Source organism: Seriola dumerili, unplaced genomic scaffold (assembly GCF_002260705.1).
Source record: "Seriola dumerili isolate Sdu_G_001 unplaced genomic scaffold, Sdu_1.0 BDQW01000167.1, whole genome shotgun sequence".
NCBI lineage: Eukaryota > Metazoa > Chordata > Actinopteri > Carangiformes > Carangidae > Seriola > Seriola dumerili.
In genome coordinates this window covers 955,999-980,436 of record NW_019174422.1, presented here as the reverse complement: position 1 = coordinate 980,436, position 24,438 = coordinate 955,999, and the positions used below count along the sequence as shown (strand labels likewise).

Genomic DNA, 24,438 nt, shown 5'->3' with positions numbered 1-24,438 from the left:
TCCCAGCTGATAAACTCAGCCCTAAATACACTCCTCTCTCACGACAATGTAGAGAAGAAGAGTGAGGAGGTGGTGTGGAAAATCAAAAATCAATTTCATTATTGCTTTGACTCACGAGTCTTTTCTGATTATTTCTCCACCGATCCAAAATGGTATTTTTTTTTTGTCTGGTCTTCTTCAAACCAAATTACCAGCCAGCACATGTGAATGGAAATAAAAATCAAGGGGCATCATGCAACGTTTTGATTCATCTCCTTGCACTCTCTCCACCTCTGGCGCCACAGGTAGGATTGATTGGCCAGATCGATGGTCCCTGAGCTAATTGGACATAAGCAATAAATATATAGCCTTTTTTCTTTATTCTCTTCTTTTTTTTTTTTCTTTTTTTTTTTTTGGGGATGTGAGTGGGTGTGAAACACATGAGCGCTCCAAAGCATTTCCATCATTGTTGTTATTCTAGCAAAAGCGGGCCGACAGATTGCTTGATTAGAGCGTGGTGGACTGAAGGTCAGAGGAATCCATACCTGGCCAGGTTTTTGTTTGCCAGTAACTCCCAAGGCAGCACTAATTTACCTTTAACTCACAGTTTCCAATAAAGGTAACAGTTGCTGTTTGAGAGAACTCACACGCAGATCTCTCTGTCCGCCTTGTTCTTCCTTGCATTTTCACGGACATGCATACATTTATGTGCACCCACACATCCACAACAGATGCCCATGTAAACATAGAGATAACTGTATGCATCAACACACATTAGACAAATGACCATATAAATAAACAGTATACACATAAACACATAGGCCTACAGTTTAGTCAGGTTGTCCCCTTGGAATTAGAAGTGTCTATCTGACATTTTTGTCAAAATTGAGTTATTCACATCTTTTATTCTGTGAAAACCTATTAAAGTTATGTAAAGTCTTTTTTTAAGTTGCATTCATTTTTGGACTCCAAAACAGAAAATTTCTATCTCCAAAGTGGATTTTTCACTGTTTGCCAGCTAACCCATCACAGGTGATTGTATACCTTATAATCCCAAGCAGAAAGTGAGTTCTATCTACATTTGACCTGTTCATAAAAAAAAGTTTCTGGCACAACATCACCTACATCCAAGGTGCATAGAGAAAGGAAGAAGTCTAAAGAGGTCAAAACTCCAGCAAAAAGTGCAGTATACAGAAGAACTTTATTATTAGGCCGACACATTTTGGCTTGTGGCCTTCATTAGGGTCATCACAAAACACATGGGCCTTCTACAAAGAAGGGTCGGGCTTATATATATCTACATCTTTGTAGAAGCCCCATTAGCAGATATGCACTGTATGTGTTTGCATATGATTGGTTGTTAATTACAATCCTTACCCTATTTAAGTGTTGCTTATAGTATGTTTTGGGATGACCCTGATGAAGGCCACAAGCTGAAACGCATCAGTCTAATAATAAAAGTTCTTCTGTTTACTGCAAGTGTTGCTGGAGTTTTGACCTCTTTACACAAACTCAGCACAGTGTCACAGTCAGTTTATATGCTAAACTGTAATCCTCCTTATCAGGTATTGTGGTGCTACAACATCGTCACGCTGCTGTGCGTTTGCCTCTGAGAGAGAGGTAACATCATCGTATGTCATTTTAAGCATTTGAGCAACAAGCAGACAATGTCGCTTTACTAGTGATGAGTGTTGAGTCTTGCACGAACTAATTAAAGGCCAGTCTTTATATTTTTGTATTTGCTTTTTATGTTAACCTGTATACTACAAAAATACTGTATTTAACTGCTATATGATATTACATACAGTAGCTTAGTGCTGATAAACACATCAATGTTTTGCTGATTTTATTTCAGTCAGATATGAATATCTGCTTAACAGGTGGTTGAAGCAGATATTTAAGGATCCCCTTGAACACAAGATTCATCTCGAGGGGCGCAAGGGCCTCCAAATAACACTGCTTTTTATTTTTGTTTCAAAGGTGTGGTGAGGTCACCTACAAGAGAACTTACAAACAGTGACTCTTTTGACTTCCTTCCTGTTGGTTTGTTCAAAGATCCTCTGCACCCGGAGCAAACTGTATAGATGTTTTCTGATTTAAAGGAGATCATTCTCTTGATTACAGCCAGGGAAGAAAGCCCTCTAGACATTTGTTCTTTGGTTTGATAAACACCTTGTCTCTCGTTTTTGCTCCATCTCATCTCCTTTTAGTGTTTGTTGTGTTGCAGTATTTTATTGGATTTTGCCTCAACTATAGCAGCTGGTGTTTGGTGGGAGAAACAGTGACACATGGATGTGCCCTGTCAAACTATTTCTTACGCTCTCTGCATCAGCCGGATAAAAGCAGTAAAAGACCTTTGGGGCGAATGTCATATCAGGACCACAGTGACTGATGTGATCTGATCTAATTATTAAAAGACAGAATAACTGAACCAACTGATTGAAAAAAGTGTTTTTTCGTCCGTTTGTTAATGTGTGGTGATGGTCTTCCACCAAACTGTGATATTTTGTGTCTCAGAGTGGAATCCCTGTTGACATTCGTAGCATTACAGGCAATTTAAATGAAGTTCCAACAACAGCAAAGATAGAAGAGCATTCAGAGTCACACTTGTAATGTGTCACCATGCGTGAAAACTGGTGTTTGATTAACTGAATGAAAATGACCTTCAACAGCCAGAGAACATCCTCTTTTTGTTATTTGCTGAAGAGATGGAATCACACACATATATCTCATTTTTTTCCCATCACATTTTTCATCTATTGTATTTTATTATTATTGCATTCCCATAAAGCTGAGGGACGTCTAAGAGAGACATTTTGAAAAGAATGGCCAAATTGTTTAACCCATAGACTGTATATGGACGTAGCCTTTGTGTTGTCACCCACAGGTTTCTTTGGGGGGGGGGGGCATGCCATTAGGCCTCAGTCTTTACCGCAGTGGCCTGGGTCCGAATCCGACCCCCGGCCCGTTGCCGCATGTCATCCCCTCTCTCTCTCTCTCACCTCAAACTTTCCTGTCTCTCTCTCACTGCTACTCTAATAAAGGCATAGAAAAACCAAAAATTATAACTTAAAAAAAAAGACCACCCCCTATGCAGTTGTCATAGATGTAGAGACCACCACCAGTTTTTGTACCAGGCTGTAAACATGTTTATTTCTGCTGTAAAGTTGGACATTTTAACATGGGAGTCTGTGGGGATTGACTCACTGTTGGAGCCAGACTCCAGTGGCCATTAGAGGAACTGGTTTTGGGTGATTCATTTTTCAGCCCTGGAAGTTGCTGCTTGGTTTAAAGTAGCTTTTGCTTGATTGTATCGGTCAAACTCAAATAATGCTCCCACAAAAGATACACTCTCCATAGTGCAACTTGACAGGCTGAGTAGTAATCCCTCTGAGTAGACTGTTGCCTGGAATGCACCTTTAAGTTCCAACTGTGTGTGTGTGTGTGTGTGTGTGTGTGTGTGTGTGTGTGTGTGTGTGTGTGTGTGTGTGTGTGTGTGTGTGTGTGTGTGTGTGTCTCTCAACTTTTCCACCTTGTTTCTCAAACTCGGTCTCCCCTGATACGAGTGCAGTCACATACATTAACATGCGCTCAACCTCAACTGCCATCAGCCATTCTCTCTTTTTCCCCAAACATGGCTCCACTCTCATCCATCACAACATGGCTCCCCTCCCCTCTTTTTGTCGGCCATTTTAGAAATCTTTTCTGCTCTTCCCCCACAGCTGTCTCTCGCCCAGCTTCTGCAAAGCTGCACTGTTAATAATCACAGGAAAGGAAAAATAAAAAAAAAAGAAAGAAAGAAAAACGGCAACTTTTCTCCTCTCTTCCATCCACAATTCACAGTCTGCCATCCTCTGTACTCCCTGCCTCCTCCGTAGCCTGTTGTCTGTTCTTCATCCTCTCCTTTTTTCCCCCTCCTCCGGCACACAACCTCTTTATAGCCTTCCTTGCCATGCTGCGATAATTAGTCAGCGCTAAAATAATACAGCCTTGAGAAAACAACAAGAGCTGAGCAGAGGGCTTAGCTCCGCTGGGAGGGAGGGAGGGATGGTGAGAGCCAGAAAGAAGGAGAGAGAGCGAGAGAGAGAGAGAGAGGAAGCGAGAGAGAGGGAGGAGAGTTGTGTGTGTCAGCCGATTTCAAATGGCTACCAGCGGATTGTTAGATAATGAAAGTGTCAGGTAGCTGAGTGAGTGTTTGTGTGTGCGTGTGTGTGCATGCGTGTGTGTGTGTGTGTGTTTGCAGGAAGACCGCATTTCTCCATTCTTTATCAGCCTGCCTTTTCCCCGTGTATGACTAAGAGTGTGTGCAGCCCGTTGCTGTGGATGTTGGTTGATGGCCTGTTGGCCCTGCAGTCATCACAGCCTCTGCTTTCCATCCTCTTTGATCGGAGCACACCCAGACAGAGATTTGTTGGGCATAGAAAAACAAGAGTGTGTGTGTGTGTGTGTGTGTGTGTGTGTGTGTGTGTGTGTGTGTGTGTGTGTGTTTGTGTTTGTATTTGCTTTCATAGGTGAGCATGGGTACAGTATGAAAACCAATGCTGTGCCCTACTCCAATCTTTCTTCACTGTGTATGTGAATCTAATACTGAAGTTAAAGCAATTATTTTATTTACTGTAAAAGGAAATTGACAACAACATTGATAATTAATTGTTTACTTCATTTACTTTCATCTGTTGTATCATCTCGTATGTGAAGAGTTGCAATTAATTCTATGCTCTTCATCATTGTTAATTGATAACTCTCTGCTAGTTTCAAAAGGACATCACATTCTGGGAGATTGTGTTTTTACTTTTTTACCTGTTTTATGACATACCACAGACCTACGCAGAACTGTGACCAGGGGCTAAACTGTGGAGTAAATCAAAGCTTGAATTAATCTTATTCATCTGGAAACAAAGAGCTCTTGTGCTCTGATGGCAAGGTTATCAAAATTGAGGTTAGCAAGATTTACTTAGGAAGCAAAATGAAGATAGCAAGACAGAAGGGAAACACGTCAGTCAAATCCAGATATGATAAAGCCCTGCTCCGGAGTGGGCTGTCAGTGTAGCAGAAGAGCCTGGCAATTCGGGCAAGGTCGAAATCACGAGACACATAACTGACAAGACGCATGCAGTTCATGTTCTTAATAATTACAGGGTCCCATTCGTGCCAAAAATATGTCCGCATCTATGTTGACTGAACACGTGACAAAACATTTGTCTGCATCAGTTCAACTTCAAACTCTACCTCTGTCGTCTTGTTTGCACTCCCTGCCGTCTGACTGTGTTGTACATGTCGTCCATATGTGTCATTATTTCAATAAATTTCAGATCACTTTGACTAATCTTTACTGTTACCATATTTATTAATTTACTCGTCTGAAAAATAATGTAGTAGTAATTGCAGTGTTCGGGTTTTGGAGGGAGATGGGACAATACTGAAGCGGTGCATCTCTGCTTGGGTGTTGCCCCTGCCGAACGCCCCAGGGAAGCTGGAGCAAGTTGACACTGGGAAAGGGACTCCCAATGCCGATAACATATCTGGTCCACATGCTCAACAACACAGTCAAACGACAGGGAATGCAATAGTTCCGTTCTTTTTTGAATGGACATCGACTCTAACGTTTTATCACATGTTCAATCGATGTAGACGTGTGGACATATGTTTGGCACAAATGGAACCCCATAATAATATTATTTCAATTTAATTCAACCGACACTTTTGTCACTTGTTTCTCCAAAAGTATCTTCAAAATCATAGAAATAATATATTTGTATGAGTGTGTGATTGTGTGTATGCTTAACAGTGTGTCTGAATTGCTGCTGTACTTGTGCTGTATGTGCTTTAGTGTGCAGCTTCATAACGTTACATATACACGCATTAGTATGTAGGCCTGCAGCGTGTGTTTTATGTGTGTGTATTTAGGTTCCAGTGAAGACAGCCCACAGGGCTGAGGGCAGTTCACTGAGGTTTCATTACTCTAGACTAATCACAGCCAACGCCCGTCATTCCTCATTCACCTACGGGCCTATTGGAGCCCAGCCAAGCCCCAACTCTTCTGTTACAGTTCAAACATGAAATCGCTCAGTGTACGAGGTGGGGAGATTTTCTTTTTTTTCTTTTTTTTTTTCTTTTTTTAGGCTGGATATCAAAATACTGTTGAGGCAAAGTTCCTTTGACAGGGAGATCTGAGGAATTTCTTTTGTTGACGTTGAGTGGTGGTGGTTATACTGACAGTGTAGCCAACACAAAGTTTGTCACTTTGCTCTACTTTGAATGCAGTGCAACTGCAGGCGACTGAGGGCAACTCAGACTGCAGTGGCTTGGCAGATGAATAATTCAGAGGGGAGTGGTGGCCAGCACTGGTGCTAGCACTAGTGCTAATGCTAAACATGACTTCATGATCATGATATACACATGCCAATAACACATACTAGTTTTCAAATAGGACATTCAGGCCAAAGATTTCAACCTCTCTGATGAGTGGAATTCATATTGTTAGCTGCTTTGTGACTTTTCTCTCTTTTGTTTCTGTGCTGTGAAACTTGTTTATATTTTTAGGACAAAATTATATTCATCATTCACTCTTAAGTAGTATTCAATTAAAAAAGTCAAGTTTTATTTGACAGCCTGCAGATGATCTTCACAAACAGCACAACAAAATACATGACAGAAGAGAATACATAAACGCTACTTGTATGCAGTGTTATGACAAACATAAAGAGAAAAAAATCAACTGTACTGAACATAATGTCAGCCTGTCACTTGAAGGGACTGAAAGTATTGTGCATTTGTGTTTGAAAGCACACCAAACTCTTTCTGTTCAGCTTTCAAAGTGTTATTATTATGTCATAGTTGAATGATCACCCCTGTTTTCTCCCTGTGTTTTGCAGCTGGGACAACTTACATCTTCGGGAGAGGCGGAGCCCTCATCACATATACCTGGCCACCCAATGACCGGCCGAGCACACGGGCAGACCGGCTGGCAGTGGGCTTCAGCACGCAGCTGAAGGAGGCCATTCTGGTCAGGGTAGAGAGCGCCAAGGGACTGGGAGATTACCTGGAGCTGCACATAGTAAGATACCGCCTTGGGGATATTGAAGGGGGGGATGAAATGATGAGGGGAATGAGAAAATACTCTAAGCTATATTCAGTCAGATGAATCACCAGGGAAAACCCAGAGAGAAAAATCGGGAATTGGGAAGTTCCTGGACAGGGGAGGTGAAGAAAAAGGAAAAAAAAAAAAGTGGGTGCAGGGGGGTAGAGAGATGACAAGAGAGTGGGAGAGGACTTGGGGCCATTTAGACTTGTCACTGGAGAGAGAAAAAGAGAGGAAGAGGGATGAAATAATAAATGGAAGGAGGATGGAAAGGATGGAGGGATGACCTGCACTGTGAATTAATCAGGAGCTACAGATTTTTAGAGGGACACTGAAGGAAAGAGGAGAGGAACTGGGGGTCACTGAAGCAGAAAGAGTGAAGTGAAAGGACAGAGGCACAGCTTTACAGTAGTGCCTGGGTTCTAAGGATGAAACTGTACACGAGTGCACTTTTGTTGACATGGATATTCAGACGGAGCTTCTACTTGGCAATGGCAGTGCATTCCTTGATTTCAGGAATTAACCTAGTAAGCACAGTGTTATGGGAATGATGGCCAAAACAACAAATATCAGACCGAAGTTGTATTAAAGTGGAATAATCCTTTAAGGTTCGCCTGAAGCCTGAGGAATACTGAGACAGTGCATATGTAATGGCTTACATATTCAGGTTTGGCTCTTTCATTCACAATACAATTTAGTCTAAGCTGCTTCGAGTGTTAAGGAATTGTCTGTAAATGGCATCTAGATTTTGTTTGCTGTGTGGTACTTGAGAGGGTCACTGAGAGGAATCCAAGTGTGCAGCCCAGAGAGTGGCTAATCACCCAACAGCATCTCCTTTTATTCCCCTGTCAAACTAGTTATTAGCCTCATCTCTGCTTTTATTGCATACATATGTTAGGCTTAAAGGTCACCTAAAGCCACCTCTAATGATAACTTTAAAAAGCAATTAAGGGACAGCAGGCATTTAAAAATGCATTTACACAGGCTCTAATTGTCTCATTGACCCCTGTGCTTCCTCTACCCAACATTACACTGAAAGCTCATATTCATTTTAATGGAGGAGGGGGTTCCTGTTAATTACCAAACAGGACCACACCTGCTGACTCTGAGCCACTCATCATGTTGCTAGAGTCACACAATAAAACATTGTGTGTAGTCAGGTTCATAACTGCGGTAATTTTCCTGTAGCAGCCGGTGGAGAAGATGTTGCAGCGTCCTGCGTTTCCTCTACACTCTCTAGGTATGTGGTGATAAGACAGTGTCACTCCTATCTACACTTATCTACTCTCAGCTATCTGCACTGGTGTGTGTGTGTGTGTGTGTGTGTGTGTGTGTGTGTGTGTGATCACACCACTCCAACATCCTGGTGACCCCAATTTGTTTGGGCTGCCCGTGCCTGGAAGCGACAGGAACATGGTTGACCCTGGGTCACTTCTCATCCAGTGCTCCGTAAACTGAGAGGGACAGAGGGAGGGGATGATGGGAAAGAGAGAGGGATAGGTGAACGGGGCATGGGGGGTGGGTGGGAAGTGTGTGTGTGTGGGGGGGGGGTTCCTCTGGTGGAAAAGAACAAGTAGGTCAAGGCCAATTTGAATGCTCTTAGCTTCGGCAATAAATAACGATAATGACTGTAATGATGAAAGATTACTGTTGTAAATGCAGTGGACACTACAAATGATGCCGGGGCTGAAGTGGTGAGGTAGTAGAGTTCAACTGCAGCAACTCTGAACTTTAATATTCCTCTTGTTATTTTCAACATTGAAAAGGTTGTTTGGAGAGAGTCACGTATGACAGTGGGCCAGATAAATATCATCAGTATCATAGAGTCAATATTTGGTTCAACCAAATTACAAAAACAAGCATATTTTCTCATTTTCCTCTAGTGGTAACTTGCCATGCAGCTACTGAAATGCAGTGGAAGCCAATGGAATTTACTTGTGGTACTCTCAGCATTGAAATTCAACTGCAACATCTGAGGACAATCCACAGACCTGACTGTCGACGGTTTTTACTGGAAATACTTTAAACCAAAAGAAATAGTCCCTATTGAAACAGTTTGCAGTGTGTTCTGAGGAATATCCTGAGGAACAAGGCACTGTTTTTTGGGATGAGATGTCTCTGTCCCTGTTTTTTTAATGTGATTTTTAGGGTTGTGAGCACCACAACAAAATTTCATTTGCCTCCACAGTATTAGAGTGTTGCAAGAAATCTCAGAGGCAGATATCTCAGAACTATCAGTACAGCTAGACGCCACTGCGGTTGGCAAGATAATGTCTTTTTTTGAACTTAAACTTTAACTCAAGTTTATGTAGTGCTTTAGGTGAAGTTCGGTGCATCCTTTTTTTTTTTTTTATTCTAACCTGAAGGAACGGTTCCTGTTTATCTGTACCCATCCCTCATCAGTCATTCTTTAGCTTGCTCTTCTCTCAAGTGCATATTCTCTATCTAACTTCTGTGTCTTTCATTTACTCCCTCACTCCCTCATGTCTGGCCCGCTCGCTCTCTCTTCCTCTCCCTCTCACACACACATCAGTGCCTCCGACACATCAGCCCCGGCTCCTCTGCTCCCATTGCAATTACATTTCATTTGCTGCCGTTCCTCCCGAGTCGCTCCCCTAAATGACTCTGTTCAGCCCGTGGTGGGTGTTTGGGTCCTGTTAATTATGCCCGTCTCTCTTTGAGGGGAGAAGTACAGTCAAATTAGACCTGAGATCCCAGGAGCAGTGGCCACGTATCACTCCACCTGATGAAGGCCTGCAAAATAGTTCTACGTTCAAACAGTGATGGTGGCCTCAGGCCGGTACTTGGGGCTTCATTCATTAGCCTTAGCTGCTGGTTCAAAAATAGCATTTCACTTTTTGTCCAGGTAAGCCTGTGCCATTGACTCTATTAGGATTTCAAAGGTTTTGATCCTAACTAACATATTTTAAAATGGACATGCACAAATTTAAGTTTGATTGACATCCACAATTATTATTAACGTTCATTCTTACGTTATTGTTCTTCTTAAGCCTGTGTCTTGGCGTCAGTGGCCCACAGGCTCAGATCAAAACCATTTCCTGTCTTTACAGGATGTGACACATCAGTGATGGATGCGGTTTCTGTCTAACTGGAAATATTGGCACCGGTGGGCACGGCTGATAATAACATGCCACCAGGATGTGATAGAGCATTATTCCTTATCTCTAATGAACCACCCATCTCTTTATATACCCTTCCTCCCTTACCAGGCCACCCTCCTCCATTACCTGACAGAGGGCAGGACATCACTCACTACATCGTCCTGACATTCCGTCATCAGGCCCCAGGGTAGGAGATGTAGAAGTCGAGGTTATGGGATAAGGTGCTTAAACTGAATCTGCTGACTGTGGCTGCTTTACAAAGGACATACCATACCCTCAAAAGACCTTGTTTCTTGCACTTCCCTAATTATTTACTGTGGGTGTGTCTGAAAGTGCTGCAAACTTTCTAGTTGACATTTTAAGAGTTCTAGATGAAAAAGCTTTGAAATTCATTATCTGGAAAATGCCATGGGAATGAATCATCGCTGAGCAGACCAAACATGACTGTGCATATTCCTGCAGCAGTGCGTCTATAAAGATTGTCTGTCATTCAGGTCAGGTGATATCAAGTAGTAAACCAATAAAAAAAAAGGCTGGATTAGCTGTCTGGTCTTGAAAAAAAATGTGCTGTTCATCCAACAGACTTCTTCACTTGTACTGACTGCTGGGGAGTTCCTCTGTATTTAATCACCGAGAAAAGTTAAATACCACGCTTCTCCCCAAGAGTCAGTAGAACTAATTAAGCCTCTTGGATGAATGGTGAAACATTTTCAAGAATACTCTGTGAGTCTAGTCACCTTTTACTCACTGTTCTCAAATGAACATGTTGGTACCTTGTAGCTCAAGTTGTAACCCCCAGTGTACACACTGGTTTGAATTAACAAGTGTTCTTATGGAAGACAGCCACTGGTTCTTGCATCACTGTTCTACTGGTCTATCCAGACAAACGTGGATTATTGCTGCTAGTCCAATGTAGTTTGTTGTCTTTTTACTCCACACAGAAAGCTGCTGTTGCTGAGAAAGACCTTATTGACTTATTGATGTTAAGAGCAGCAAAGGCTGAGTCGACTTATTTAGCTATCTCCAGATATTTCACAGAATCCTGGATCGTGATGATCTGGTGTTGGATGTAAATGACTCTTTGGTTTTTCTTGGGCCAGCGACTGGTTTTGGTCTGCTGTTCACAGAATGCCTTGAGGTCCTGTACTTAGGTCACATGTTGACGAGATTCATCTGAAAGCTCTTTATCAAGTGGACTTTGTATTGAGAATATTCACCATACATATTTGTGTCAGTAACGGGAGCAAAACAGAAATGTACTTTTAAAGGTTACATATTTTAAGCTTTTCCTGTGTTTCATTTGAAATGTTGATCATAAGAAGATATATTTGTGGTATTTTTCTGAGGTTCTCTTCTGATTGGCTGACTGTTTACTCATTGATTGAATAAAAATCAAGCAGATTTCAAGTAAACACTCCAGAACCAAATTCTGCAAAGATGCTGGGTCCAGGTGGGCGGGGCTGGGCGGGGGCTGAGGGCAGTGACTGCTTTGTTGTGACATCACAAAGTTGCAGAAGTCCTGACGGCTGGTTTTAAGGCTCAGTTTGTGAATACAGGCTGTGTGCATTTCTCTGTGGACTGAGGCTTTGATACTTTCACAGTATTAATATAGAAGCTAGACCTGATCTATAATCAAACAACACATGGACATCTACCTTCATATAATATGGGACCTTGTGACAAATGTGACAATTTCATTAGTTAGATACTTTTATTTTCCACAACACTGAAAACATCCTTTGGTTACACCACTCCTGACATGGATTAAATGGGAACAGACACAATTTTTATTACTTCAGTGACCATTTCTGTTTTCTTCGATTTACTGGACAGTTTGTCCCCCCCCCCCCCCCCAGTCCCCACGATGTCTTTCACAGGATGTTAGCTCTACAGAAGTAAAAATGGTCATTTGGGAGGGCAGGACATCATTTTTGCCAATCTTCATGACATTTCCACCATCAGGGCCTGGGGTGTGAGATTCAGGGAATGAAGGGTACAGACAGATATGGGAGCGGGCTGATAGATAAATCTCCCATCTGTGGCTGCTGGAACAGGTAGATGTCCTTGCAAGACCTTGGAAGCAAGTCATAAAAAGAATCAGGCTATAATTTATATTAAAAAAAATTATTGAAGCCAAAAGCACTTTTGATCTTTAGTAAGTGCTGTTAGTCCAGTTGAAATCACTTGCTACACCAAAAATTTGGTCTAGGTAAGAATTCAAACTTGCTGATCATGTATAGCAGGTTGATTGGAGCCAAATATGTCCACCTACAGGGTTATGTTAGCAGCAACGATAACATTTCATCCCCAGATGGTCACAGGTTTAGAATCTGTTTTTTATTTTATGCCAGTCAGTTCACCAATTCCTTCAAGTGTTATTGTAAAGATTCACATTCCTCCTTTGAAAGTGGGATAAATGTGAAAGCTGGAGTTGCATGGCAGAGGCTGGTGTGTCTGCCCGCAGACATATCTCAGTGCAAACAACATTCTTTTGTGCTGACTTGATAGTCTCAGTCTGAGTTTGTCCACTGGCAATTTGAAAACTGGGCATGCAAGAAGTGTTGCCTTTCATTTCATCCTGGCGACAACGGCTCGTCTTTTTTCCAGCTTCATCCCCGCAGGCACGCAGCTGGCCACCAGCGTTGTCAGATGTTGGTGGCCAGCGGGCGGCTGTGGCTCAGCCTGCAGGTCATCCACTAATTGGAAGGTCGGCGGTTCAATTCCTGGCTCTTCCTTTCCACGTGTCGTGGAAAGGAAGTGGTTTTGGGCAAGATGCTGAACCTTAAATTGCCCCTGATGTAACATCGGTGTGTGAATGTATGCGTGAGGTAGAAAAGCATTGTATGTGTAGAAAAAAAGCGCTATATGAATTATGTGTGAATGTGGCTTTTAGTGCAAAGTGCCTTGAGTAGTTGATAAGACTAGAAAAGCGTTGTGTAAGTGCAGTCCATTTACCATTTACCAGTTTGATTGAATGGAGGTTGTGATGTTGGTTGACCAAAATTCAGTGTCAAGACAATGCCAATGTTAATTTGACATAGAATACTGACGACAGCTGACGCCGATATTGTCGATGTTTGTGTTTTAACTCATGTTGTATCCAGATCCAGTGCCTTTCATCTTGACATATAGTATAAGATACTGATATCCTGGTCACGAGCAAAACCCATTCAGAGACTCAGTGTGTCAATTAGCCAACGCTGGATTTTGAAGGTCAATCCAATTTTCATTTCCAGCATCTCCCTGATGTTACATTCACATCCAGTGCCTGCTGGGAAGCTCTGCTTTTCCTGCTACGGTTCAGGTGACAGCATTGCAGGCAGCCACCACCCCACCCAATCCCCCAACCCCCCACCCATTTGTAAGCAGAGGCACTGAGGTAAACTAAGTTCGGAAGACCATCTCACATTTTGCAACCCTCATCCAAAAGTGTTTGTTGACTACGATATGGAGCAAATAGCTTGTCTAGAGGGGCCTCGCAAAACTTTAACTGTCTCCAGCTTTACGACTCATCAGGAATTAATAGAAATTACCGTGCAGCTACTTCACTCTGTGAGCAGGGGTAATATTCGTTGCGTAAGACTGTTGAAATGTGGAGTCTTTTATGTTGCTGTTTTCACTCAAAGCAATAAAGGCACAAAAACAGAGCAGCAAATTGAGGTTATTTGCTAGGCACAGAGAGATGAGTCATTAATGAAGAAAGGAGCAAGTATCAGAGCCATTCTTCCATGAGCTGCTCATAAACTTTATAAATGACCTGACAGATGACTTAATAAAGTTGTAGGAGTTTTGATGCACCTGTCAACCTAGGACTTGCCCAATCTTTTTTGAGTATATTTTTCAGAGGTGTCTGTTTGTATTTATTGCTGTTCTCACAGGCACCGCTCACATTTGACAGTCATTACATTTACAGCTGGCAAGTTGTCGCGCTAACTGCTCTGTGGGAAGTGTCTCATCTGCAGTTATGGGCCGGTGCACAGCGCACAGCGGGCCTCCCCGAGTACCTCCATCACCGGCTGTCCGGTCCCGGCTCATAGCATTAAATAAGAGTTGCCTCTGATTACCCGTTAGGGAGCCATCCCTCACCACAACTGTGTACTTTGAGCGGGGGCAGAGAGCGAGGGAAGGGGCGGTAAGGAAAAGGGACGTGGCTATATTTCCTCCTCTTGACCCCACCCTCACCCCTCTCCCAGCATGTGACAAATGTTGATTGAGAAAGGAATAGAGATAGACAGCGCTACCCGGTGTTCATGTTTCTGCACGCAGGCTTTTTGTGGCCAGCATCCCCACAGTCAATTGTGAAGTGCAGCATCTGACTTCATTAGCTTCATGATGATCTCCTTTCTTCTCACTGCTTGCTAATGACAGAAACACTCCACTTTCTTTTTTTTTTTTCTTTTTTGAGACACACCACCACCCTGCCTTTTTTCATTTCCATATTTCCGACGGCCCCCGGTTATCTGTCAAGGGTTTAAGCCAGCAACTGTTTAATTATGGGTTGAAAAATATGATCTGACGTGCGACAATAGCCTGGGATAAGATGAGTGGTGAGGAGAACAGGGTGGATGGAGAGCTTTCAGAGTGCAGTGGGGAGCTGCGAGATGCTGGCGTCAGATAATGGCAGATGGTGATGCAGATAAAACTGTCAGAGGGAGGCAGAGGCTTTTATCTTTCTACTCCCCACCCCCGGTTACACAGACACACGCAGAGGGATGGTTGTGCATGCATCTACAAGCACATATAGCCACACACATTATATGCATTTACTCCCCACTAGCTGTCAGCAGCACACGCAGTCACCCACTGCTCTCAGGTTCCAGCTTAAGTTGCACACAGACGCATTTGCAAGGACACCTTCACATTCACGTACAGGACATGTATGATTAGCTCTAGTACACTCTTTAATACATGCACAGTCACAATTTACAAGGGCAGCCCTATACTTTCTCCTTCCGCACATTGTGATCTTGTTATTTCTTTATCTCTAACTCCACCACCTTTCCTTTCTTAAACGGGTGTCAGTACTCCAACTGGCTCAGTCTCCTTCATCTTGAAAGGGGGGTGAGCTAACCATGCGGGGGAGGGAGGAAGGGAGGAAGCGTGGAGAACAATTGAAGGGGAAAGGTTGGCATTCCTTTGATGAATGCAGATGCTTCGCAAAGGGGAGCGTGGGCCACCATCAGTAATGAGATTGGGCCGTGGCGGGTTTGCCGGGGTCTCTCTCCGCAGCCGGCGGGAAGCTGACAGCATATCGATTAATCCTTCCCTGTTGCATCACTAATTAATTGTCCCCGTGGAGGTGGAGGGGCAGCAGGGCATGAGCTGGGGGTTGGAGGGGTGGCAGAAGCTTCCCTAGAGGTTTCATCATGGGTGGGTAACTTTGGATGGACAAGGATTTAAAGAGGCAGACCTTCCTATAAATCCCACTTCCTTCACTAGAATTCTTTCATAACTAACCATTCATTACTAAAATCCATTCGTTTGACTGGTGATGCTTGTAGAGGGTGGAACAAAACAGGAGATTAGTGGCTGCCCAGGAGGCCTAAACCAGAATACAAAGGTCTCTTTGAATGACCACTTAAAAGCAGTGCCTCTGTTGGTACCTGTTTGGTCATTTTTCTTGATTTCTACATGCAAAGCAGCAGCAACTTGCCACTGCTCGAGTGTACAGCAAGCTTCACTTCACTGCGTGGCTCTGTTAATGTGTCAGATCTAAATGTAAATGGTCTATTAGAGGGTAATTTATTTATTACACTGAATTATATGCTGTCAGAAAGTCCTGCTTGGCTGCACTGGATTGAAGCATTTCAAGTACACAATGTCTTAAGCATGCTAAGCAGGTCGCACTTACTTTTGGCCACACCCCAGCCAGTAGTAATGTCACAACAGCTGTTCTACCTGCCTATAGGACAGCTGAGGAGAAGCACCTGATTTGATATCACTGATTGATGTGTGGTCAGGAGCGCAATGTAATTAAGAACTGTAACATACCGAGAAGGGAAGCTGCCGTCTATACAATGCAGTGTTGATTTACTCCTGAGAAAGATGCACTCAGGAAGAGATGAATGAAATTACATCTACTAAATGTAGATCAGCTGATCTGCACTGCGCTGTAACTGAAAGGGCGCCAGTTTGGTTTGCTGTACTTTAGCTTGAGTGAGTCCACAAAAAGGAAGCATTACATTACACCGGGCTGAATCGGCAGATGGTCTTGTTCAAAGCAGCCTTTACATCAGAGGCAATTTGGAGTTTAGTGTCTTGCTGAAGGACACTTGGACTCGTGGACAGGAACTGAGGATCAAACCACCACCGTCCCTGAGAGCATTATCTAAAAACTTGAATCAGGTGCAGTCAGGATCGCTTGTCCTCCCAGCCTGATATTTTGGTGGCTTACATTTAATTATGTCTCATATTTACACATCATCCCTCATTGTTCCACTTAAGCAAATTGTGCTCAATAAAAACAGGTTTTAAAGTTTTTATTGGCAAATAAAGTGAAGATAGCCGTCTGCGAAATGGTCTTTACCAAGTGTAACTAACGATAAGTCCATAAAAAGAAAAAAACATCATCATTGTGTTAACAAGGTGGCCTCCGCTATCTTTACTGCCTGTAGGTCACTGTACATGCAGTTCACACTGGCCGTGTATCCTGGGAGAGCAAAGTGGTGGATGGTCTATCAGGATCAATAAGCTGTTATCCAGGGAAGCTGGCCTGCCTGTATGGTTTCACTCCTGGCTTTAATAATCACCTGGGAAGGCAAAACTACCGTGTTTCTGTTCTTTCTTGTCATTGTCTGACATCTCCTTTCTTCCACTCGTCTACCTCATAGACTGTATAAAGATGGACGTAGCCTCTGTGACGTCAGCCATAGGTTCCTGAAGAGCGGTTTCGAAGCTCTTGGCAGTGTCTGACTCCGGCTAATCCAGAAATGTGCAAAGAGGTGGGGCGAGTGTGAAACCGAGACTGCAGTTCTACATAACTTTAAGCATTAATAAAATGTAAACAGGTGAGTTATATAAACAGTTGTCATGAAGGAGGAAATTAGCTATAGAGACCAAAATAGTTTTTTATACCAGGCTGTAAACATGTTTATTTGACATTTTTAACATGGGAGTCTATGGGGATTGACTCGCTGTTGTAGCATGGGAATGGGGGGATGAAGGAAAGAGGAAAATCAAGAGATGGATGAAAAAGCGTACATTTATCCAGCCTACTTTGTCTTCGGTGAGGTGCCCCGAGGACAGGACCACTGTGAGGTCCCCTCCAAATGTCACTGCTGCACATCCAACCCTCAGCTCCCTCTGGACGCACTTTAGCCGGGCCTCCCCTCCCTCATTGAATTAAGCATCGGGCCAGCGCAGACAGGACCAAGCCATTTATTGAACACAACTCGACATTCATCCAACACAACAACCAACATTACTCATTAGAAATTATGCCTTCATTTGCATTCTGATTCATCTACACCTACTACTGCTGCAGCTGCCGCTATTAATGATTCTCTGTGACTAATACACTCATTTTCTGTTTGAACGCACAGGTGTCTGCACTATTCTGAATGGTCTCATTAAAACTTTTCTCTTTCATGATTAACTCATAATGCTGACACATGCATGAATTTCAGAGTGGATATGTCAGCCATAAACAAACACCAATTTCCTGCACTGCTTGTTTGCAAACTCAATTGCTGATATCCAACACATTATAAATGTCTGCTGAGTATCATTGAAAGCTGCCTATTAGCATTATCTAATACTTTTTGGACTTTGGCTGACCCTTACGTCTTTTCTTCCCTTTGATTCATTACCACATTCATTATTCATCCTTGCCCTTTCAATGGAAGTTTACCTATTGACTTTCTGTACTGTTTTAATAAAGCTTATGTCTTCTATTGATTGTAAATCCACCATGAGTCCATGCCCCCCTTTAATATCTCGATCGACCACCAAATGAGCATCCTACATCACTTTTGGCCCACTTTCCTGGGGAAGAAAAGATAATCTATAGCTTACTGCCCAAACACTGTGAGTGCTGTGTTGCTGTGAGGAAAAATCAACACAGACTTTTCAGTGTGTTGAGTCCAAAACTCTGCTTTGAACTTTTTCCACCCCTATCTATCTTAAAATGGTGGTCAGCTTAAAGCCCAAACACCGCTACCGAATCTTTTCTCGCTCTATCTCAGTCGCTGTACTGGTTGTCTACCTTTGAGGAGGATGTTTCTACCTAGAACATAGTCAAGCACAAAGGAAATGCTGAAAGCAAAGTGGGGAAAGAGCGATAGGTAGAGAAAGAAACCATGTTACAGAGCGGAGGAGAAAAAAGGAAAAGCAACAGAGGTAGAGAGAGAAAGATGGCCGAGAGAGGAAAAAAAAAAAAGAAAGAAAGATGTTTACATCTGCTCATCCATGCAGGGCGCACATGTTTACATTTCCAAGCCCTCTGTGATGTACTCAAGGCAGAAATGATGAATGCATTCTTCACTTTGTGAGTCTATTGACCATTCTGCTGTTGACAGAGCAGGAAAAGCCACTTCATTATTCAGTGCTTTTGTTGTTCTGAAAATGAACGCCATTAAGAATGAATGTGTGGAGCCGTCAGCATAAAATTGGTCAGAATGGAGAGTGAAGCTCTTAAAAAGCGACCTGTGTAGAGCAAAGATAAGAGGAACGCGTTCATATATTTTTTTTTAACTGTAATTCCTTTTGAGGAGTGAAAGAGCTCTTAATAAATGTGTTCAGCAGTGAGGTAAATTCCACACAACATCCTTCTGCGGAGGGAAAGGAGACGACTGGCTGAGACCAGGAACAGGCCAGTCACTTCTACTGAGCTCAGACTTGGTTGCACCTCTGGGTCACATAAAGTCCGTGTACAAGAAGTGCACTGTGCACTGTGTGGGTGTGTTGGGGGTCGATAAAGTCAACTTGAAGAGTTGACGGTTCATTTCTGGTGCTTGGAGAGGTAAAAAAAAAAAAAGAGAAAGGGTTTGCAAAAAGAAATAATATCTGTATTTTGGCGCCTCAGTGGCTCACCTGGTAGAGCGCGTCCCGCATGAGCTTAGTCCAAACCGCAGTGGCCATGCGTTTGAGTCTGACCTGCAGCCCTTTGCTGCATGTCATCCCCCCCTCTCTCTCCCTGACTTCCCTGTCTGTCTCTCACTATACTGTCGGAGTAAAGGCAAAAAATGCCTCAAAAATAACTTTAAAGAAATGCCTTCATGTCATATGAGAGAAGTCAGTTTGTTTCTGGCTGTAAATAGTCTTCAAGTCAAAATCCAAGTTGTAAGTATGACAGGGAGGGAAGTGCTTAAAAGGAAATATGGATGCTACATACCATCCAAAGTCAAAGGTACTTAAATCCAGTTTAGTGGATACAGTGATTTTTCAACCTCTACCCAACCAGCTCTGCAACATACAACTGTTTTGAATTGTCTGGTGACATGAAAGAAAGTCTTAAACATGGGAATCAAGCAGCATAGGTCAGGACAACTGTGTGCAGACAAACAGACAGTCTGGGTTAATAATTTCACTACTTTGTTTTTGGCTTACCTGTGGGTTTGTTTAAAGCTCGTCTGACCATCTGACCACTCGTAATAACCCCCTCTCTTACTTTTACTTTTGGTGATTTTGCTGTCTTCCCATATCTGACCATATAAAATGATATAATGTCCTAACTTAAACCTAACAAGAGCAGTCACTGGAACTGAATTTTATTTCAAGAGCAAAACTAAAAATGCCCTATCATCCCTCACACTTAGCACATCACCCTACATTTTCTTCTCTTTTTGGGGACGAGGAGTAGCCTCACCAGTAATCCATCCCCACTGATACAAGTGACTGAGGTCTTAGCTCACTGAGCAGCGAGAGAAGTCAACTGTCCTGTCTTCCTCTCTCTTTCCCCAAGATATTGAATCCTGTTGTCAGACCAGCAATAACCGATGCATGATGGGCCCCCGAGGCCTGTGTGCAAACCTGTTGCAGAGACCAACCTGTGGATGTTCACTGCTGAATCTTTTATTCGCTATCACCTGCACCGATAAGGCGGAAATAGGATTCGCTTGCTGCAGCTGCTGTATTGCTTCGGTAAATCTGCTGTAAGGACCGTTTCTGGTTGGATTTGAAGGAGCGGCCGAGTTGGAGACAGGTGTGGACAGACAGACTGAAAATAGAGGATACAAAGGGCACAGAGAGTAGCTGCAAATACATACAAGGGGATGCTGTATATGCAGCTTAATGCTTTCTACTCTCACTCAACCTCTACACCTTTTCAACAACAATTTGTCTGCCTGTCACTTTGTAAGACAGTATACTATATATTCATCCACTGTATCCTCTTTTGTGTCTCTGTTGTGTCAGAATTGGCTCTGAATTTGATCAGAGACGGAAGAGGAGAGACGGGGGGGAAAAAAAACAGTATAGCTCGCACTCAGTTTCATTTCGTCTGTCGTTCAGCATCTCGCTCTTTCTCCTGGGAGGGGGTCAGTTTGAGGGAAAAACACAAGCAGTCAAACAGCGACTGGCTTCAGCAAACAAAACAAAAAGGCACTTTTGTTTCCTTAAGCTCACATTCACAGGAGCTGTGAGAATCAAGACCTGGAGAGGGAGAAGATCATTTCTTTTCAAGACACGTTTATAAGATGTGGGAAAAAAAAAAAAAAAAAAAAAAAAATCTCTAACAAAACAAAACAAAACAAAAAAAGTGTGTCAGACTGAGAATATTCTGAGATGTCAAGAATCAAGACAATTCTCAGGCTCTTTGATTTTCACTGAGCAGAACTGTCGCACATACTCCATCCATAACATTCAGAGGAAGTAAAGCCACAAGGGAGGAACCTCTAATAAGTGATTGAAGGATTGGTGCCATCATATTATTCCTGCACAATTTAGGAGGAGAAGGAAGTTCATCATTCATTCAGTGGCTGCCGCCGCTGGGAATTGGGTTTCTTATGTTCATCCGCTTGGGTTTGGGACAATCAGATGCAAGAGTCAGCAACAGCCTTGAGTCATGTAGTTCGTAACCACGCCTCGTCTTGTAAGTTTCACTCTTTCCATCCTTCATGTCGGAACTCCTGAGTGCTCTGCTGGAAGGAACCAGGGCATAATTTACTGGTGAGAGACAAAGAAAAGCAAAGGAAATCTCCAGCAAGTAGACCTTGAGCTTATACTCAATCAGGCAACCAAGACTTTTTAAAATTTAAAATTGGCGAAAAGAATTTGCACCGTATTTGCAGGAGGGATGTGGCATGGGTCAGGGACGAACCCATTGCATTTTAGTGCTGGTCGGGTTAAAGGGGAGGATCCTGGAACTTTTTTTTTATCATGTCCCCTAGCATTGTGAGATGGGACATTTTTTCAACACTTAATAGATGGATCTTGATGTAAAACATCAGACATATTTATGGTGTTGAGATCTCTGACTTTGCACAGTTTGGTGCAGACCCAGACTGCTTAGCCTCGGCAGAGGTATGCTCTCTACCGTTCTAGTTCTTGTTTGTTTCCTTATTTTCTATAGTCTCTCTCTCTCTCTCCAGTTCTTTTATTACGTCTGTGTTTTTCTCTTCCACTCCCTGTTTGCTGAGTCAGTGCTTGTACTTACACAGAGCCAGGCTTCAGAATGATATGCTGAATAAGTACCCTTATATCCGTAGCTGATGTAGCAAAAGGCTCAGGGAGAGTTGGTGCAAGTAAGGCAGGCAGAATTCGTCGCTTTGACTATAATGAGGGTAGGAAACAGTGTTTTTATAAAGTTCCCCCTAAAAAAAAAAAAAAACGGGGAATTTGCTGACATTATTTCAGCACGGGGTATGATGTGAGATGTTTAGGGACGTGACCAGATTTGCAAACGTATCCACAGCAGTGAAAAATCTGACATTTTCCAGCAGCTCTGTAGAGTTCAAGAGAATACTTGGCAGTGACACAGGCTCATTAGGGTTGTGCAAGAAGTCACTTACAAGACAAAGAGTCCACCAACTCTGCCTATTATCCTGTCCCTTTTGGACACATGGATCCTTCCCACTCAACTAAGACTGGGGCAGTAGCCATCAAGCTGTTCATCTCCTGAGCAAAGAGCTGGGCCAACTTGAGGAAAAAAAGAGGCTTGCTGGTTGGATGTCTTCCCAGAGCAATTAACTGAACCCATATGCCTGTTTGATTAATACACAGATGAAAATTAGCTTTTCCCAGCCACTCTGCTAAGCTTAAGCCCCCTCCATGGTGGCCAGGTCGGATGTCAGTTTATACTTTGCTACTGTTGACTCAGGTACAGGGTGTAACATTCAAAAAAGCACGTTACTGCTATCGTAGCGTGACAAATGGACAAGAAGGCAGACCACAGCCATCTGTGTTGACAAATGAAGCTTTCCCCCCGTCTTGCTTACTCCACCTGCTCACTGGTTCACATTGCTATGCAATCTTTGCTCAGTCAACCGGGCCGCAATCCATACATATGTGAAAGATAGGGCATAGTTATCAAAGCTGGCAGTCCCAATAATTAGAAAAAGGCAATAGTCGAGGCCGAGGAGACCATTTCCCTGATGGATTAACAGCAATCGCTTACAGCAGCGTCCCAGAGCTGTTTACACTGGCAGTCATAAGGCAGATGTATTGAGCATCAGTAATGCCTTTCTGTGGATCCACTTGATCAAAAGCAGCAGGCTAGCTAATCAGCAGATATAATGGCATACAGTGGTCTGTTTCCAAAAGCAGCAGATGTATTATCATCAGAGAGAAAATAAGATTCGTAAACAACAGGCACTTCCCAAACATCCGCACTCTGTCTCTCTCACTGCTTCCCACCTGGGAGGGATGATCTGAGCGCTTACTATGATGCCAGTTACACAGAGAAGAGGGAGGACACCCAGCAGCTATACTGAAGGCTCCCACCTGCTGTTTTAACAAGGCCAACAACAGTGAGCCTTCGCTGGGTCAGCTGGCCGCGGGTTGTGCCTCTCAGCTCTAGTGCCCCCCCCCCCCCCCCCCCGCCAGCTTTGCAGCTCTGTACGAGGGATCCTGCTGCACTTTCTGTGGCCTTCATGGGTAGGTCAAAAGGCTTGACGCCAGCAGGAATTCATCGTGCTTATCAAAAATCAGCACACACCAGAGCTACATCGCTGTTGACAGAGGCATCCCAGGGGTTGCAAGGTTTAGAGGGTAAGCGGGAAGGAAAGTTTTCACACCCCGAACATCACGTACACACACAAACATGCATATAGACACATGCTTCATAAATCTCTCCATGCTGGAGGCTGTCACGCTGGGGTGTCGAGATGCCATGCGTGCCATGACAATTAGCTGCACATCTGGCCTGATGATTGAGAGTCAGCCAGACAGCTGGTACAGCACAATGTGTAAATCTGGAGGGTCCCGGAACATTGAGAGCGGGGGGGGGGGCCTCCAAGTTAGCCAGTGAATCTGATGTTAAATGAAAAGTGTGGCAAATAGCCTGTTTATATTCCTGTAAGGCCTGATGCCAGGAGAGAAATAATGCCACTTTCCTCAGGCAGTAGGTGATACTCAGCTGTAAAGTGAGTAACGGAGGGTGTCACCTCAAATTTTGGATTTTTTGAACCACAAGACATCTTAACCAGAAGGCTAAATATATGTAAAAAGTCACTTCAGTCATTATCAGACCAGAACAGAACATTGCCTTTGAATCCCTGTTACTACAACAGAATTACATACTGTATTTCCATTGATGCAAGCTGTGACAAGTCCTCATCAAAATTGTGTAATAGTGCATTACATTACTGCAGTGTGTACTATCACATAAAGGAGGATGAACCTCCCTAAATTCAGTTTATTCACCCTCTCAGGCTGACAGAAATCCTATAAAACATCACAAAAATCATTTGAGAACAAGTGATAGCAAACTAACACAGGTACTTAAAAAGGTTAAATCATGTTTAGTATGTTTATAGAACCACTTCACTGCTCACAGTTATCCACAAAGGACAACAAGACCACACCTGTCTCTCCGTACCATGCAAGGTTGCGTTTTTGTTTCCCCACAATAAGTGTGCATCCACAAAGTGTAGCAAGAAATATCCTGTGGCTACATCCTGTGGATATTACTCTCTGCTGGCTAGCGGAAAAAATACACATTATCTTGAAGTAAGAAATATTTCTCTGGAACCAAACACTAAAATGCACAGATGTGTTCTGCAGTCACAGCCATCACTTTATGTCCGTGCTCAGCTGGGTGAAACAGATAACAGATCAGCTGAGTGTAGATTCTCATACACCTGCTGAATAACATCCATG

The 24,438-nt window shown here is 43.2% G+C and overlaps 1 protein-coding gene across 1 annotated transcript in view; it reads left to right on the top strand.

Annotated features, from left to right (window-relative positions):
* Positions 1-24,438, top strand: part of nrxn2 (neurexin 2) — a 630,539-nt gene that overhangs the window by 513,836 nt on the left and 92,265 nt on the right. The window contains exon 17 of the mRNA XM_022752210.1: positions 6,855-7,036. Coding sequence (XP_022607931.1) covers positions 6,855-7,036 — 182 coding nt within the window. The remainder of the gene's footprint in view (positions 1-6,854; positions 7,037-24,438) is intronic.